The following is a 16,330-nucleotide window of genomic DNA, read 5'->3' as shown; positions in this document are numbered from 1 at the left end:
TTACTGTTGATACTAATTAAGGCTCTGTTCCATTTGCAGTGGTTCTCAAACGGACAAACAGAGTGTACAAATGGACTCTTACGGGTCCATTTGGTTCCATTTGTACGCACCACTGACACAGAAACATGTTTTTTTTCCCTGAAAACTGTTAAAAAACGGTTAAAGTTATTTTTTGTGGTCCTGCCTCCCCCTGGCCAGCCGGGGCGCCTGATGTAGGGGAAAGTAACTGGTTGGAATAAAGTGTTCCCTCCACGCGCTATACGTCCAACCCGGGGAAACTCCTCCCACCTGGAAGTGGCTTGGACTCCTCATGCATTGAAAGAAGCATGAGGTCAGTCCGTTGCTCTCCCCAGGTTGGCAGAGGGAGTGTAGAGCCCAGGATTACATTAGATAATGACACTGGGTGGAAAAAAAATGGGTTACAAAATTGTGAGATAAAAAAATAAAAAATAACCTGGCCGCCTTCTCACTGAGGATAAACAAAACACTTGGAATAAGAGGAGAGGCTTGTGGAGGATTATAATATGTTTACTGTGCAGAGGAACTTGCGAGGCGGAGGGAGACGGGAAGGGACAGCAATCAGTGGAACACAGAGACTTTCGGTTGTCACAGAGACAGACTGGGTTGAACGGGTGAACTTAAGGGATAATAATGGTTGTTATTCGGCGTGCAGTGCTGAGCAGATATAGTGAAAGGGAGAGTGTGGTTCCATGATGAAGGCTTGCAGAAAGACAGAGAGACATAGATCTAGCTGAGAGCAAAATGTAATGTAAAAAGAAAAAGACGAGAGCAGGAGAGAGCGACGGAGGACGTGGGCTGTGCAGTACACGGCCAGCTTCATGCTGCTGAATTAAATAAAAAAACATGCAATTGATATGCTAATTTGATTGGGGAAGGTGTGGGTGGATATTGAAACGAGTTTCAACAGTGTGTGTGAGAGAGACTGACTGGCTGGCTGGCTGGCTGACTGACTGACTGGCTGGCTGGCTGGCTGGCTGGCTGACTGGCTGACTGGCTGGCTGGCTGGCTGGCTGGCTGGCTGGCTGGCTGGCTGGCTGGCTGGCTGGCTGACTGACTGACTGGCTGGCTGGCTGGCTGGCTGGCTGACTGGCTGGCTGGCTGGCTGGCTGGCTGGCTGGCTGGCTGGCTGGCTGGCTGGCTGGCTGGCTGGCTGGCTGGCTGGCTGGCTGGCTGGCTGGCTGGCTGGCTGGCTGGCTGACTGGCTGGCTGGCTGACTGGCTGGCTGGCTGGCTGGCTGGCTGGCTGGCTGGCTGACTGGCTGGCTGGCTGGCTGACTGGCTGGCTGGCTGGCTGGCTGGCTGACTGGCTGGCTGGCTGGCTGACTGGCTGGCTGGCTGACTGGCTGGCTGGCTGGCTGGCTGACTGACTGACTGACTGACTGGCTGGCTGGCTGGCTGGCTGACTGGCTGGCTGGCTGGCTGACTGACTGACTGACTGACTGACTGACTGACTGACTGACTGACTGACAATGAGTACTTTCTACCTTTGATACTTTAAGTACATTTTGATTAGCCTGGCTAATAAACCAGACTCAAATCGTGTAAACGGCTGATTCGCGTCTGGCTTTAGCCAGGCTACATTTTGACAGCAATACTTTTGTACTTTTACTCAAGTAAATTTAAAATTCTGGACTTTTACTTGTAACGGAGTGTCTCTACATTGCATAATTTATACTTTTCCTTAAGTAAAACAATCGAGTACTGGGTCACTGGGTTTGTCATTTGTGCCAGCGGTAAACTGCGAAGCCACTTGCACAGTTTAACACCCAGTAGCGTTCATTTGGTTCCATTGTTACAATGTGCATTACAAGTGGAACAGCTCATACTGAGGTCTCACTGTGTGTGTGACAAGGACTCCTATTGATTCAGTTTGTGCAACACTTGTTTCTGATTTATTTTTTCCAAATTTGCATATATTCATGTCACCCACAAACAACTCATAATGACTGCTTTAAACCGAGGCAAGCATTTGCATTATTATTGGTCTAAACGAAAAACACAAGTTTGGAGAAAACAACGGCTCCCTCGATGTTTGATTGGAGATGATTATTGGCTCATTAATTAATTAGGACTTTGCGTAACCACCACATTAACATGCTTGATTTAGATTATTATGGTAATATATACAGCTTGAGGCCACGAGTAAACAACAGCGAGGGTGTTATTTGTACATGGTGCCTTTGCAGTCTGGGAAAGTGGAGCCTATTTTCCTTTTGTCCACAATAGACTCATTTTAGTTCCAGGTTTCCAGAACATGGTTAATTTTACCATAGCTTTCGGTTGATTGGCAGCCGATTTGAGCTGGAAAACACAGGTAAACACAGGCCTGTTCCAAAGAAGAACACAGGACCCAAATCAACAGCCAAAGCGTTTCCTCTCGTAGAAGAGCTCCGTACGAGGCTTACATTTTTTATTTGTCTTTAAAATGCTTTGAGGGATGCGATTGATGCCCGTTTCGGATTCCCACACGTTGACACTTTTCCTGCAATAAAGTGTATTTACACTCTATCAAATCCAGCGCATTGTTGTAATATTACGTTTTCGATTGCTTTATCGATATAAGAAGGCCTTGCTGTTTTCCATTTCTATAGAATCGGCCCGGTTGCTAGGCCACTCATTTTGAAACCAATACTTCTGTACTTTCAACACATTTTGAAACAAGTAAATTCTGAATTCTAGACTTCTACATTGCAGTATTTATACTTTTACTTAAGTAACACATTTGAGTACTTTTTTCCACCACTGGTGGCAACCAGGGTTGTTGTGTCCATTAGAAGCAGGTCTCTCTCCAGGGTTGTTGTGTCCATTAGAAGCAGGTCTCTCTCCAGGGTTGTTGTGTCCATTAGAAGCAGGTCTCTCTCCAGGGTTGTTGTGTCCATTAGAAGCAGGTCTCTCTCCAGGGTTGTTGTGTCCATTAGAAGCAGGTCTCTCTCCAGGGTTGTTGTCCATTAGAAGCAGGTCTCTCTCCAGGGTTGTTGTGTCCATTAGAAGCAGGTCTCTCTCCAGGGTTGTTGTGTCCATTAGAAGCAGGTCTCTCTCCAGGGTTGTTGTGTCCATTAGAAGCAGGTCTCTCTCCAGGGTTGTTGTGTCCATTAGAAGCAGGTCTCTCTCCAACCAGGGTTGTTGTGTCCATTAGAAGCAGGTCTCTCTCCAGGGTTGTTGTGTCCATTAGAAGCGGGTCTCTCTCCAGGGTTGTTGTGTCCATTAGAAGCAGGTCTCTCTCCAGGGTTGTTGTGTCCATTAGAAGCAGGTCTCTCTCCAGGGTTGTTGTGTCCATTAGAAGCAGGTCTCTCTCCAGGGTTGTTGTGTCCATTAGAAGCAGGTCTCTCTCCAGGGTTGTTGTGTCCATTAGAAGCAGGTCTCTCTCCAGGGTAACACTATAAACTCTCTCCAGGGTAACACTATAAACTCTCTCCAGGGCAACACTATAAACATAGCCACGGTTAACCTGCTAATGTAATAATGTTGACACGCCAGGAGGAGCCCATCAGATAAAAAACAGCAACAATGTCGGAACACTTTAACCATGTTGACACAGAGAAAATGAAAGATGGTGCAAAATCTGATCCATCACCTAGCTACTATGTGTAGTCTTACCGTACACTGTACAGTGCATACAAACTCGATCCTGTCTGGACTGTGCGTGCGTGCGCATTTAGCAGACGATCTTAATCCTTACAGTAAGCAAGAACAGCCAGCCTGATCTCACAGAAATACGTAAAATGTACGGAATTGCAATTCCGTACATACACAACTGTAGAAAACCCCCAAATCTGTACATATGACACTACTACTGTTTTGACCAGGACGGGGGCGTTGCTTTCACTAGTACGGAAGTGCTATTTTACCGTGGCTGGTTCTGGCTGGGTGAGTTCGGGTTTGACATTATTGACTATTCTGTCCATATCGGGTTACAACTCGGACGGGGCCGAGTCGGCTCTAACGAACGCAGCGCTCGACACTGAGACTCGGTCCATTTGGTTTGACTTGTACACCCTCTGAGTTAGATGAACCCACAGGAATGTACAGTGTTCCTCGCATTTTATCTTAGCAAAAGATCCACACGATGAGATGTACTAATCCTGTCTTTTGTTTGGCATACATACAACACATTCTCCAGTTTTTTATCGCACTATATAGTCTCTCCCCCCCTGGTGTTCCCACAGCCTTGACTTTGGTTTAGAACATTTTATTTATGATTTGTGGTGAAATAAATGTAATCCAGAAGCTTCATTGTCCGTTTTGTAATCCTCCCCCTACACGGAGCGAGATAATAGTAGTGGGTCGGAAGTGGATGTCTAGCGTTGCGTAACAAGGCCTTTTGCTAAAGCTGTGTCTTTTCACCTTTTGGATGAGCCATAGAAAGAGAGAATCTGCTCTGCGTGTCAAATATGTAGTTTTCTCTGTGTTTCCAGAATGTTTTTCTTCCCCCTTTTTTTCACAGCACACTAATGCTTTAGGCCACTGTGCATGTTAACCCCTTCTGAACGGGAACCCCTTTTGGTGTTTTAAGCATTATGTTATGCTTTAGCTGTTGAACCAGCTCAGTGGCCTTGTGGTTAGAGTGTCCGCCCTGAGACTGGGAGGTCGGGGTTCAATCCCCGGCCGGGTCATACCAAAGACTCTAAAAATGGGACCCAGTGCCTCCCTGCTTGGCACTCAGCATCAAGGGTTAGATTGGGGGTAAGTCCCTGCGACATACTAGCGTCATGTCCAGGGGGTGTACTTGTACATCATGCTGCCTCACGCTACAGAAACAGGAGATAGTCTCCTGCCCTATGGGCCTCATGGCTCGGCAAGGCTATACTTAGCTGTTGAAAAATAGCAGATCTACAAGCTCATAGCGCGGCACCGAGTGCCGCGCTACGAGCTTGTAGGTCCGCTATTTTTGAAAAATCGTGAAAATGTGGCGCAAATCTTTGAATATATATTCTTTCAGAGTGAACGTATTAACTCAAATCTTTGCTTCTGGGGGTGCCTGGAACAACATATAGATGGGGTTGGCGGCCACTTACAGTACATATATTCTTTGGGGTCCTTGACATGAAATATTGAACACCACTGATATAGAAACATAGGTAAGACATTTTTTTTTATTTCGACGTCAGGCCTAAATGGATTAAGTGGGTGGAACAAGCTAGTTTTGCACAATTTCAAAAGGATTAGCACTTGCTCGGTCTTGCGCGATCGCTGCCGAACACGCACGGCTGAAACTCCTACGTTAACTGTGCCGCTCTTCGCCGCTTTGCAGTGTGTAATGTTGCTGATGAAAGAGATTATAGGGCTTGAAAAGTCGGTCGATTCCTTTGGGAATAGATTGTATAGCCATTAAAGTGAGACGGTGCAGAAGACAGCCACACGCTTGGATCGTTTTCATGCACTCTTTAATAGTTAGATAGTGAAATTATGACAGGAAGTTGCTGCTGTCAAAAAAACACTTTGTTGTTTGAAATAGACACTCGTGCCTTCTACGGTGTGATTTGGGGATGAATACAAAATCAATATCAACATCCTAATACTGTCCAATACTTAGATTGGGAGGGGTGTGAAATAATCACTCTTAATAATACATTTGGGATAGGGATGTCCCAATCACGTTATTTTGCTCCCGATCCGAATCCGATCGTTTGATTTTGAGTATCGGGAGCAATTTGGGGTTCAGAGTCTTGCTCAAGGACACTTAGACACTAACTCTGGGGGAGCCCGGGTTCGAACTGGGAACCTTGCGGTTCCGGACACTCTACCCCTGAACCACCGCCGCCCCTAATTAATTGCCCTGAGTAATATCATGATATGGATGTAATATTGATACTAGGCATGACATGATCGTACTGAGGGGGCGGCGGTGGCTCAGGGGTAGAGTGGCCGGATGGTAACCGCAAGGTTGCCAGTTCGAACCCGGGCTCCCCCAGAGTTAGTGTCGAAGTGTCCTTGTGCAAGACACTGAACCCCTAATTGCTCCTGATGTGCTGGTTGGTGCCTTGCATGGTTTCCGCCACAACCGGTGTGTGAATGTGTGTGTGAAATTATGTGAATGGGTGAATGTAATGCACAATCTATGTAAAGCACCTTGGATAAAGGCGCTATATAAATGCACCATTTACCATTTATGATCGGCCCAGTGATGGAACAACCCTAGTTAGGGACAAGTCAACCCTACTTAGGGACAAGTCAACCCTAGTTAGGGACAAGTCAACCCTAGTTAGGTCAAACAATAATTTATGCCGTAAAAGTGTAATTTGTTAATTTATCTTCAAAAGAGTTTTCTGAGCTAAACGAACAGTGAGGATTTCAGTGCGTAACTGAACTACATGCATAATCCTCCTACCTCCCCATGCTATTCTTTTTTTCTTTTCTTATATCCTTATGGAATTGGAATATAATCTCCTTAGAACTCTTCTTCTTAACTTCTCTATGTGACTTTCAGCAGTGGTGGAAAGTAACCAAGTACTGTACTTTACAATTTGGACATTTTCAATTTCCAATGCTTTTACTTATTTCTTTTTATTTCTTTTTTTTTTATTTGCTTACTTACATCTCAGAGTCAAATATTGTACTTTTTACAGTTTTACTCCACTGCACTTATTTGGAACCTTTAGTTACTAATACATTGGAGATTTTAACTATTATATATAAAAAAACATACATTAACAACTTCAGCCCTATATACATTTCGGGCATTTGAAAATAGCCGAGCTACAAGCTCACAATGCGTCGCATTGTGAGCTTGTAGATCGGCTATTTTCAAACGATGTTCAAACATTTGAAAACTTGAAATGGGACATTCTGCACAATGACTACTTTTACTATTGGTTCTCTAATGCCAATGCACATTTTGACGCCAATACCTTTGTAATACCTTTTCTCAAGTACATTTTTGAACACCGAACTTGTACTTAACAGAGTATTTCTACATTCATGCAGCATCGATACTATACTAGTAGAGCATGTTGAGGACCTTTTGTCTTCCACCCGTTGACTTTCAGAAGCAGCTGAGAGGACCAGAGGGGGGAGCAGTGCCGCTGCAGAGGACGGTGGCCATCCAGGAGAGGAGGCTCCACGTGGGGGTGCACAACGGCTGGGGCTTCCTGGACAAGCCCCAGGTGGTGGTGCTGCATCCGCAGCAGGCCGCGGGGAGTAGGAGGACGCGGGCCGCGGGCAGCGTCTCCAGACACAGCACCACCGCCACCACCCCGACCAAGGACAGGTGAGAACAGTCTCCACACACCACAACACCACCTCCACCACCCCGACCAAGGACAGGTGAGAACAGTCTCCACACACCACACCACCACCTCCACCCCGACCAAGGACAGGTGAGAACAGTCTCCAGACACCACACCACCACCTCCACCCCGACCAAGGACAGGTGAGAACAGTCTCCAGACACCACACCACCACCTCCACCCCGACCAAGGACAGGTGAGAACAGTCTTCAGACACCACACCTCCACCCCGGCCAAGAACAGGTGAGAACAGTCTCCACACACCACCACCACCTCCACCCCGACCAAGGACAGGTGAGAACAGTCTCCACACACCACACCACCACCTCCACCCCGACCAAGGACAGGTGAGAACAGTCTCCACACACCACACCACCACCTCCACCCCGACCAAGGACAGGTGAGAACAGTCTCCACACACCACCACCACCTCCACCACCCCGACCAAGGACAGGTGAGAACAGTCTCCACACACCACCACCACCTCCACCACCCCGACCAAGGACAGGTGAGAACAGTCTCCACACACCACACCACCACCTCCACCCCGACCAAGGACAGGTGAGAACAGTCTCCACACACCACACCACCACCTCCACCCCGACCAAGGACAGGTGAGAACAGTCTCCACACACCACCACCACCTCCACCACCCCGACCAAGGACAGGTGAGAACAGTCTCCACACACCACACCACCACCTCCACCCCGACCAAGGACAGGTGAGAACAGTCTCCACACACCACACCACCACCACCTCCACCACCCCGACCAAGGACAGGTGAGAACAGTCTCCACACACACCACCACCACCACCACCCCGACCAAGGACAGGTGAGAACAGTCTCCACACACCACACCACCACCACCTCCACCACCCCGACCAAGGACAGGTGAGAACAGTCTCCACACACACCACCACCACCTCCACCACCCCGACCAAGGACAGGTGAGAACAGTCTCCACACACACCACACCACCACCACCTCCACCACCCCGACCAAGGACAGGTGAGAACAGTCTCCACACACACCACACCACCACCACCTCCACCACCCCGACCAAGGACAGGTGAGAACAGTCTCCACACACCACACCACCACCTCCACCCCGACCAAGGACAGGTGAGAACAGTCTCCACACACCACACCACCACCACCACCGCCACCACCCCGACCAAGGACAGGTGAGAACAGTCTCCACACACCACACCACCACCTCCACCCCGACCAAGGACAGGTGAGAACAGTCTCCACACCACCACCACCACCTCCACCCCGACCAAGGACAGGTGAGAACAGTCTCCACACACCACACCACCACCACCTCCACCCCGACCAAGGACAGGTGAGAACAGTCTCCAGACCACCACACCACCACCACCACCTCCACCCCGACCAAGGACAGGTGAGAACAGTCTCCACACACCACACCACCACCTCCACCCCGACCAAGGACAGGTGAGAACAGTCTCCACACACCACACCACCACCACCACCACCCTGACCAAGGACAGGTGAGAACAGTCTCCACACACCACACCACCACCACCACCACCCTGACCAAGGACAGGTGAGAACAGTCTCCACACACCACACCACCACCACCACCACCCTGACCAAGGACAGGTGAGAACAGTCTCCACACACCACACCACCACCTCCACCCTGACCAAGGACAGGTGAGAACAGTCTCCACACACTACACCACCACCTCCACCCTGACCAAGGACAGGTGAGAACAGTCTCCACACACCACACCACCACCACCACCACCCTGACCAAGGACAGGTGAGAACAGTCTCCACACACCACACCACCACCACCACCACCCTGACCAAGGACAGGTGAGAACAGTCTCCACACACTACACCACCACCTCCACCCTGACCAAGGACAGGTGAGAACAGTCTCCACACACTACACCACCACCTCCACCCTGACCAAGGACAGGTGAGAACAGTCTCCACACACCACACCACCACCACCACCACCCTGACCAAGGACAGGTGAGAACAGTCTCCACACACTACACCACCACCTCCACCCTGACCAAGGACAGGTGAGAACAGTCTCCACACACCACACCACCACCTCCACCCCGACCAAGGACAGGTGAGAACAGTCTCCACACACACCACCACCACCTCCACCACCCCGACCAAGGACAGGTGAGAACAGTCTCCACACACCACACCATCACCACCACCACCCCGACCAAGGACAGGTGAGAACAGTCTCCACACACACCACCACCACCTCCACCACCCCGACCAAGGACAGGTGAGAACAGTCTCCACACACCACACCACCACCTCCACCCCGACCAAGGACAGGTGAGAACAGTCTCCACACACACCACCACCACCTCCACCACCCCGACCAAGGACAGGTGAGAACAGTCTCCACACACACCACCACCACCTCCACCCCGACCAAGGACAGGTGAGAACAGTCTCCAGACACCACCACCACCACCTCCACCCTGACCAAGGACAGGTGAGGACAGTCTCCAGACACCACCACCACCTCCACCACCCCGACCAAGGACAGGTGAGAACAGTCTCCACACACCACACCACCACCTCCACCCCGACCAAGGACAGGTGAGGACAGTCTCCAGACACACCACCACCACCTCCACCCTGACCAAGGACAGGTGAGGACAGTCTCCACACCACCACCACCACCTCCACCCCGACCAAGGACAGGTGAGAACAGTCTCCACACACCACACCACCACCTCCACCCCGACCAAGGACAGGTGAGGACAGTCTCCAGACACCACCACCACCTCCACCACCCCGACCAAGGACAGGTGAGAACAGTCTCCAGACACCACCACCACCACCTCCACCACCTCCACCACCTCCACCCCGACCAAGGACAGGTGAGGACAGTCTCCAGACACCACCACCACCTCCACCACCCCGACCAAGGACAGGTGAGGACAGTCTCCAGACACCACCACCACCTCCACCACCCCGACCAAGGACAGGTGAGGACAGTCTCCAGACACCACCACCACCTCCACCACCCCGACCAAGGACAGGTGAGAACAGTCTCCAGACACACCACCACCACCACCACCACCACCTCCACCCTGACCAAGGACAGGTGAGAACGACCAGACAGGCACGTGTTGTTTGTTTACACCAGTGGTTCCCAAAGTGGGGTCCGGGGGACCCCTAGGGGTCCTTGAGGGAGTTCCAGGGGGTCCCCGGCTATAGGAGAGAGGCAAACGTTGATCAAAATGGACCCGTATGGGTCCCATTTGGATCATTTTAAACGCTCTCAAGAGTTAAAGATCTAATAATGGTCCATTTGGTTACCAACAACCACGCATCATTTAGCTGGGGACCACCTGGAACGCTCTCAAGCACCACTGGTGGTCCCCGGACCACTAGTGGAATGTCTGCTGAATAACCACAAGGGACAACTTGTATAGACCTGAAACTAACCTCCCAACCACTTGGACACCACTTCGTCAGACATCACATCGAATTTCTCACAAACAACTCCAAGGTCCTTTGAGAGGGGGGAGGTAATGCATACGGAATAGAGTAACGTGACACTGAGACTCCTAATCAACAAGGGGCAATAATGAACAACTTCAGTCACTTGTTATGCCCTTGGAGTTTTAAGGATTTATAGCTTTGGTGTATAATCTGCTGAATTGCACAAGCCATATTCTTTAGCTATCCCAGCTGCTGTTAAAATCCTTGCACACACACACACACACACATCCCACACACACACACACATCCCTTACATAAGCTTACATTTCTTTCACTCAATCATGTGCAACCTCAATACATTCTGCATACCCCTTAACACATTGACCTTGCTCCAAACGCACGCACGCACGCACGCACGCACGCACGCACGCACGCACGCACGCACGCACGCACGCACGCACGCACGCACGCACGCACGCTCGCACGCACGCACGCACGCACGCACGCACGCACGCACGCACGCACGCACGCACGCACGCACGCACGCACGCACACACACACACACACACACACACACACACACAGACATACAGTACACACACACATCCCACACACAGTCCCTTACATAAGCTTACATTTCTTTCACTCAATCATGCACAACCTCAATACATTCTGCATACCCCTTAACACATTGACCTTGCTCCAAAAGCATGCACGCATGCACGCACACAGACACACACGCACGCACGCACACAGACACTCACACAGACATACACAGACAGACACACAGTACACACACACACACACACACACACACACACACACACACACACACCCACCCACACACACACACACAGACACGCACCGACAGTTTCCATACAAACATCAGTCCTCATAAAGGAAGCATGGGTATTCCAGCGTATGTTTTCCCGTCACAGCCAAACAAGCAGATGTTGCTGCCGCTGCCGTTTCCCCCTGGGATGATTACTATTATTATTTCCCCCCCAGAAACAGCATGATACCTGACAACCCCATCAAACTGCATATGCTCTCGCTGCAGTGCTGGAGGTTTCCTTGTAGGCCAAGCCTCTGATCAGCAGTAAAATACAAAAGCACGTAGCCGGGACAGATGTCGTCAGTGCACCCGTAGCGATGGTACCTCTTTATAGTTGGTCAAAAAATAATGTACCTTACGTGAATGTAGAAGTTTTCTATATTCCAAAATGTTTTGACAATGCTCAAAATGTTTAGAGCATTGTCTCACTTCGTAATGATGATTGCTCTATTTTTAGAGCAATGTCTCATTTCTTAATGATGTCCATTCCCAACGGGCTTGGGGAGATTCCACTGACAGCAGTGTTTGGAAAATACCTAATTGAAATCTAAATTGGTTCACACACACACACGCACACACACACACACACACACACACACACACACACACACACACACACACACACACACACACACGCACGCACACAAGCACGCACACACTCGAATGACTGCCAACCATAGAAGTTACTGCATACTGCACAATTATTATTCCACATAATTCTGAACACAGTCAATCATTTTAAGTCCATTCCAAGATTCACGAGGATAGTAGCAATAGATTACACCTCTACAATGTTCTAATACAGTGTTTCATCAGAACTGCTGGCCGATCATTTTTTTACAGATTTTCTTTTTTGGCTCGAGAAGTGAAGTGACCACCTATGAACCGGAAGGTCCCTGGTTCGATTCCGATCTTGTCCTGTCTTTATATCGAAGTGTCCTTTAGCAGCGCAAGATGAGGCCCTCCTGTGTGTGTGTGTGTGTGTGTGTGTGTGTGTGTGTGTGTGTGTGTGTGTGTGTGTGCGTGTGTGTGTGTGTGTGTGTGTGCGTGCGTGCGTGCGTGTGTGCGTGCGTGCGTGCGTGCGCCTTTTCTTTCTTGTTATGTATCCTTATCCCATTTTCTAGGTTGCCACTGCTATTGTACTCACCTGCCCAGTGAGGGGAGCCCCAACCGGGAGGACATAGCGTCCGTGTCCTACTACTCCCCACTTTCAACACCCCCCTCCCTCACTGACTGGCACCACTCCAGCCATTAGCAGTCCTCTAAGTGCAGTGACAAAGATCGCCCTCCTTGCCTGGCTTCCCTGCCCCCCCAAAACACATGCAGCCAATAGTGTTCGTATACTCCTAGACTCCGCACGTAGTCGTGAGAGGATGCTGTATCCCTGCACCACCCACAGCGCCCTGTAACATACATGGTTAACTGCTTTGGATAAAAGCCCTATCTATATCTATGTCGATGGCAGCCATCGGCAGCGTCAGTCAAACCGTTTAACTGTGGTTGGAGGATATCCAGTAATGACAAGGAAAGGAACCGAATGCCCACTTAGAAGCCGAAACGCAGCCAACTGATATGCAACCCACCACTGAATCTGTATTTGCCCACTGAGAATCACGATTTATGTGAGATGCTATAGCACATTATGTGGCAATTATGTGGGTGATTACGTGGGCATCTTATGAGCCCAAGAGCAGGCACACTCGCATGCACAATTTGCACATGTGTACATACAAAGTCAAAAACACTTCAACACACGCAAGCACGTGCACACACAGGCACGCACACACACTAAACAATCAGAGCACCTCCCCACGCAATTACCGTGTTACATGGAGAAGCGTAATTGCCATTCAGTCGATACCTGCCATTACATTACCCGCAGCCAGTTAGGCATCTGTCGTCGCTTAACGGGAACAAAACAAAAATTATAAAAAAAATGACTATTATGTTTATAGCTTCCAGCAGAATAAACCTCAGCCTGTAACAAAAAAAACTGAGAAAAATAAATGCAGTCGTCTGTGATAACAAAAGTGTAGGTGACAATTACATTATGCCTTTTTTCATTTGCTCTCTCAGTTAAAGCCAACAGTCTGTTAAAACAAAAAATTATAAAAGAAATGACTATTATGTTTATAGCTTCCAGCAGAAACCTCAGCCTGTAACAAAAAAAACTGAGAAAAATAAATGCAGTCGTCTGTGATAACAAAAGTGTAGGCGACAATTACATTATGCCTTTTTTCATTTGCTCTCTCAGTTAAAGCCAACAGTCTGTTTCACTTGTCGTGGCTCCGGTGTGTTTTAGAACAGAATGGCATAAAAAAACAAAAAACATCCTGTGGGGGACAAAGTAGAATACAAATAAAATGAAATGGGCTTTTCTAATAGTGTGTCAAGCCACTCAGCTATACCCTGTCACCTGTGGGGCACAAGGTAGAATGAAAAAATACAATTTAATTAGCCTTTCTATTAGAAAGTGTGTCAAGCCACTCAGTGTTAATTTAATCCTTGCAGGTCCATTTCTACATTTTGAATTAATACTCAGTGTATCATTGCTGTCGGGTGGAAACTGTTTCTTTCAGGATTCAAATAATAATAATAAAAAAACCACAACCTGTAGTTGCCTCACGCAAAGTCAAAACATGCTAAAAAAACACAAGCTCAACCCTAATATTTTTTGGCCTATTTAATCTGGCACTGTACAATGACAAAGTAGGGTGTTCATTTATGAACTGTGAAGGATGGACATCTATCAAGTGTGTATCTCACACAGGAGTACATGTGTACATGTGTACGTGCGTGCGTACGTATGTCTGTAATCCACATATAACTCGAGAACCGTTCGCCCCACCGACTTAAAATTTGACACACACGTTCCACACCACCATTTTATTTGTATTCTACTACACCGTTGGCCCGGTCGCTGCCAAACTGTGTACACACACTCCCGGGATGCCAACGACTACACCTCTGCCCCAAATGTTCCAGATCGACATCAAACGTTTGCATGACTGGCCCGTTTAGAACAAACTGCCACAAAGCATGAACTCCAAATCTGAAACTGTGCACGCACATTCCCACTAGGCTGAGGAACAATTCATACCACCCTTTTAACGTTGCTTTATTATAGCGCCACCAGGAGGCACCATTACCAAAACAAAAGAAACAAAACGACTAAACTAAACACATGTTTATATTACTCCTACACATTTTGTTCAAATAACATCACAAATGTTCCTGACTTTGTAGAGATCTGTACTCTGAGGAGCACTTTTTCTAGTTGAATTTCATTTTTCTATTATCCCATTCTGGATGGGAACCCCTTTTGGGGTTGCTACGTATTGGCAGCATAACATGTTTGTAATTTTGTAATAAATATTTGAACAATTTTCATAATACTTAGGTCGGTATTTAGAAGGTGTTTTTAGAATCGGAATAGTCCAAAATGGGTTTAAAAACAAAGTGTAAAAATGTGCTGTACTACTTTGGAAGCATTGCTTTTCCATCTGGCTGGGGCAGGAGACCTTTTCCAGCGCCCAACCAACCCCCCCCTCCCCACTCCATGCCCTCACATGCCTTTTTCTTCTTTTTGAGTTGCTCGTGTCCACCTTGCCCTGTCCGGCTGTTACTTTCTTTCGTTTCCCCGACATTGTAGTACCTGAGCGTCCTCTCGCTGTCCTCCTCCTCCTCCTAGACATTGTAGTACCTGAGCGTCCTCTCGCTGTCCTCCTCCTCCTAGACATTGTAGTACCTGAGCGTCCTCTCCCTGTCCTCCTCCTCCTAGACATTGTAGTACCTGAGCGTCCTCTCCCTGTCCTCCTCCTCCTAGACATTGTAGTACCTGAGCGTCCTCTCTCTGTCCTCCTCCTCCTAGACATTGTAGTACCTGAGCGTCCTCTCGCTGTCCTCCTCCTCCTAGACATTGTAGTACCTGAGCGTCCTCTCGCTGTCCTCCTCCTCCTAGACATTGTAGTACCTGAGCGTCCTCTCGCTGTCCTCCTCCTCCTAGACATTGTAGTACCTGAGCGTCCTCTCACTGTCCTCCTCCTCCTAGACATTGTAGTACCTGAGCGTCCTCTCGCTGTCCTCCTCCTCCTAGACATTGTAGTACCTGAGCGTCCTCTCGCTGTCCTCCTCCTCCTAGACATTGTAGTACCTGGGCGTCCTCTCGCTGTCCTCCTCCTCCTAGACATTGTAGTACCTGAGCGTCCTCTCACTGTCCTCCTCCTAGACATTGTAGTACCTGGGCGTCCTCTCGCTGTCCTCCTCCTCCTAGACATTGTAGTACCTGAGCGTCCTCTCGCTGTCCTCCTCCTCCTAGACATTGTAGTACCTGAGCGTCCTCTCACTGTCCTCCTCCTAGACATTGTAGTACCTGGGCGTCCTCTCGCTGTCCTCCTCCTCCTAGACATTGTAGTACCTGAGCGTCCTCTCGCTGTCCTCCTCCTCCTAGACATTGTAGTACCTGAGCGTCCTCTCGCTGTCCTCCTCCTCCTAGACATTGTAGTACCTGAGCGTCCTCTCACTGTCCTCCTCCTCCTAGACATTGTAGTACCTGAGCGTCCTCTCGCTGTCCTCCTCCTCCTAGACATTGTAGTACCTGAGCGTCCTCTCGCTGTCCTCCTCCTCCTAGACATTGTAGTACCTGAGCGTCCTCTCGCTGTCCTCCTCCTCCTAGACATTGTAGTACCTGAGCGTCCTCTCCCTGTCCTCCTCCTCCTAGACATTGTAGTACCTGAGCGTCCTCTCGGTGTCCTCCTCCTCCTCCTAGACATTGTAGTACCTGAGCGTCCTCT

General features: G+C 49.1%; 1 protein-coding gene across 1 annotated transcript in view; it reads left to right on the top strand.

The window, feature by feature from the left end:
- nphp4 (nephronophthisis 4) overlaps positions 1 to 16,330 on the top strand; it is a 425,525-nt gene that overhangs the window by 189,690 nt on the left and 219,505 nt on the right. Inside the window, exon 7 of the mRNA XM_079525926.1 lies at positions 7,007 to 7,227. Coding sequence (XP_079382052.1) covers positions 7,007 to 7,227 — 221 coding nt within the window. The remainder of the gene's footprint in view (positions 1 to 7,006; positions 7,228 to 16,330) is intronic.

Source organism: Electrona antarctica (genome assembly GCF_951216825.1).
Source record: "Electrona antarctica genome assembly, chromosome: 2".
NCBI classification, from domain to species: Eukaryota; Metazoa; Chordata; class Actinopteri; order Myctophiformes; family Myctophidae; genus Electrona; species Electrona antarctica.
This window is presented reverse-complemented; position numbering and strand designations above follow the sequence as displayed.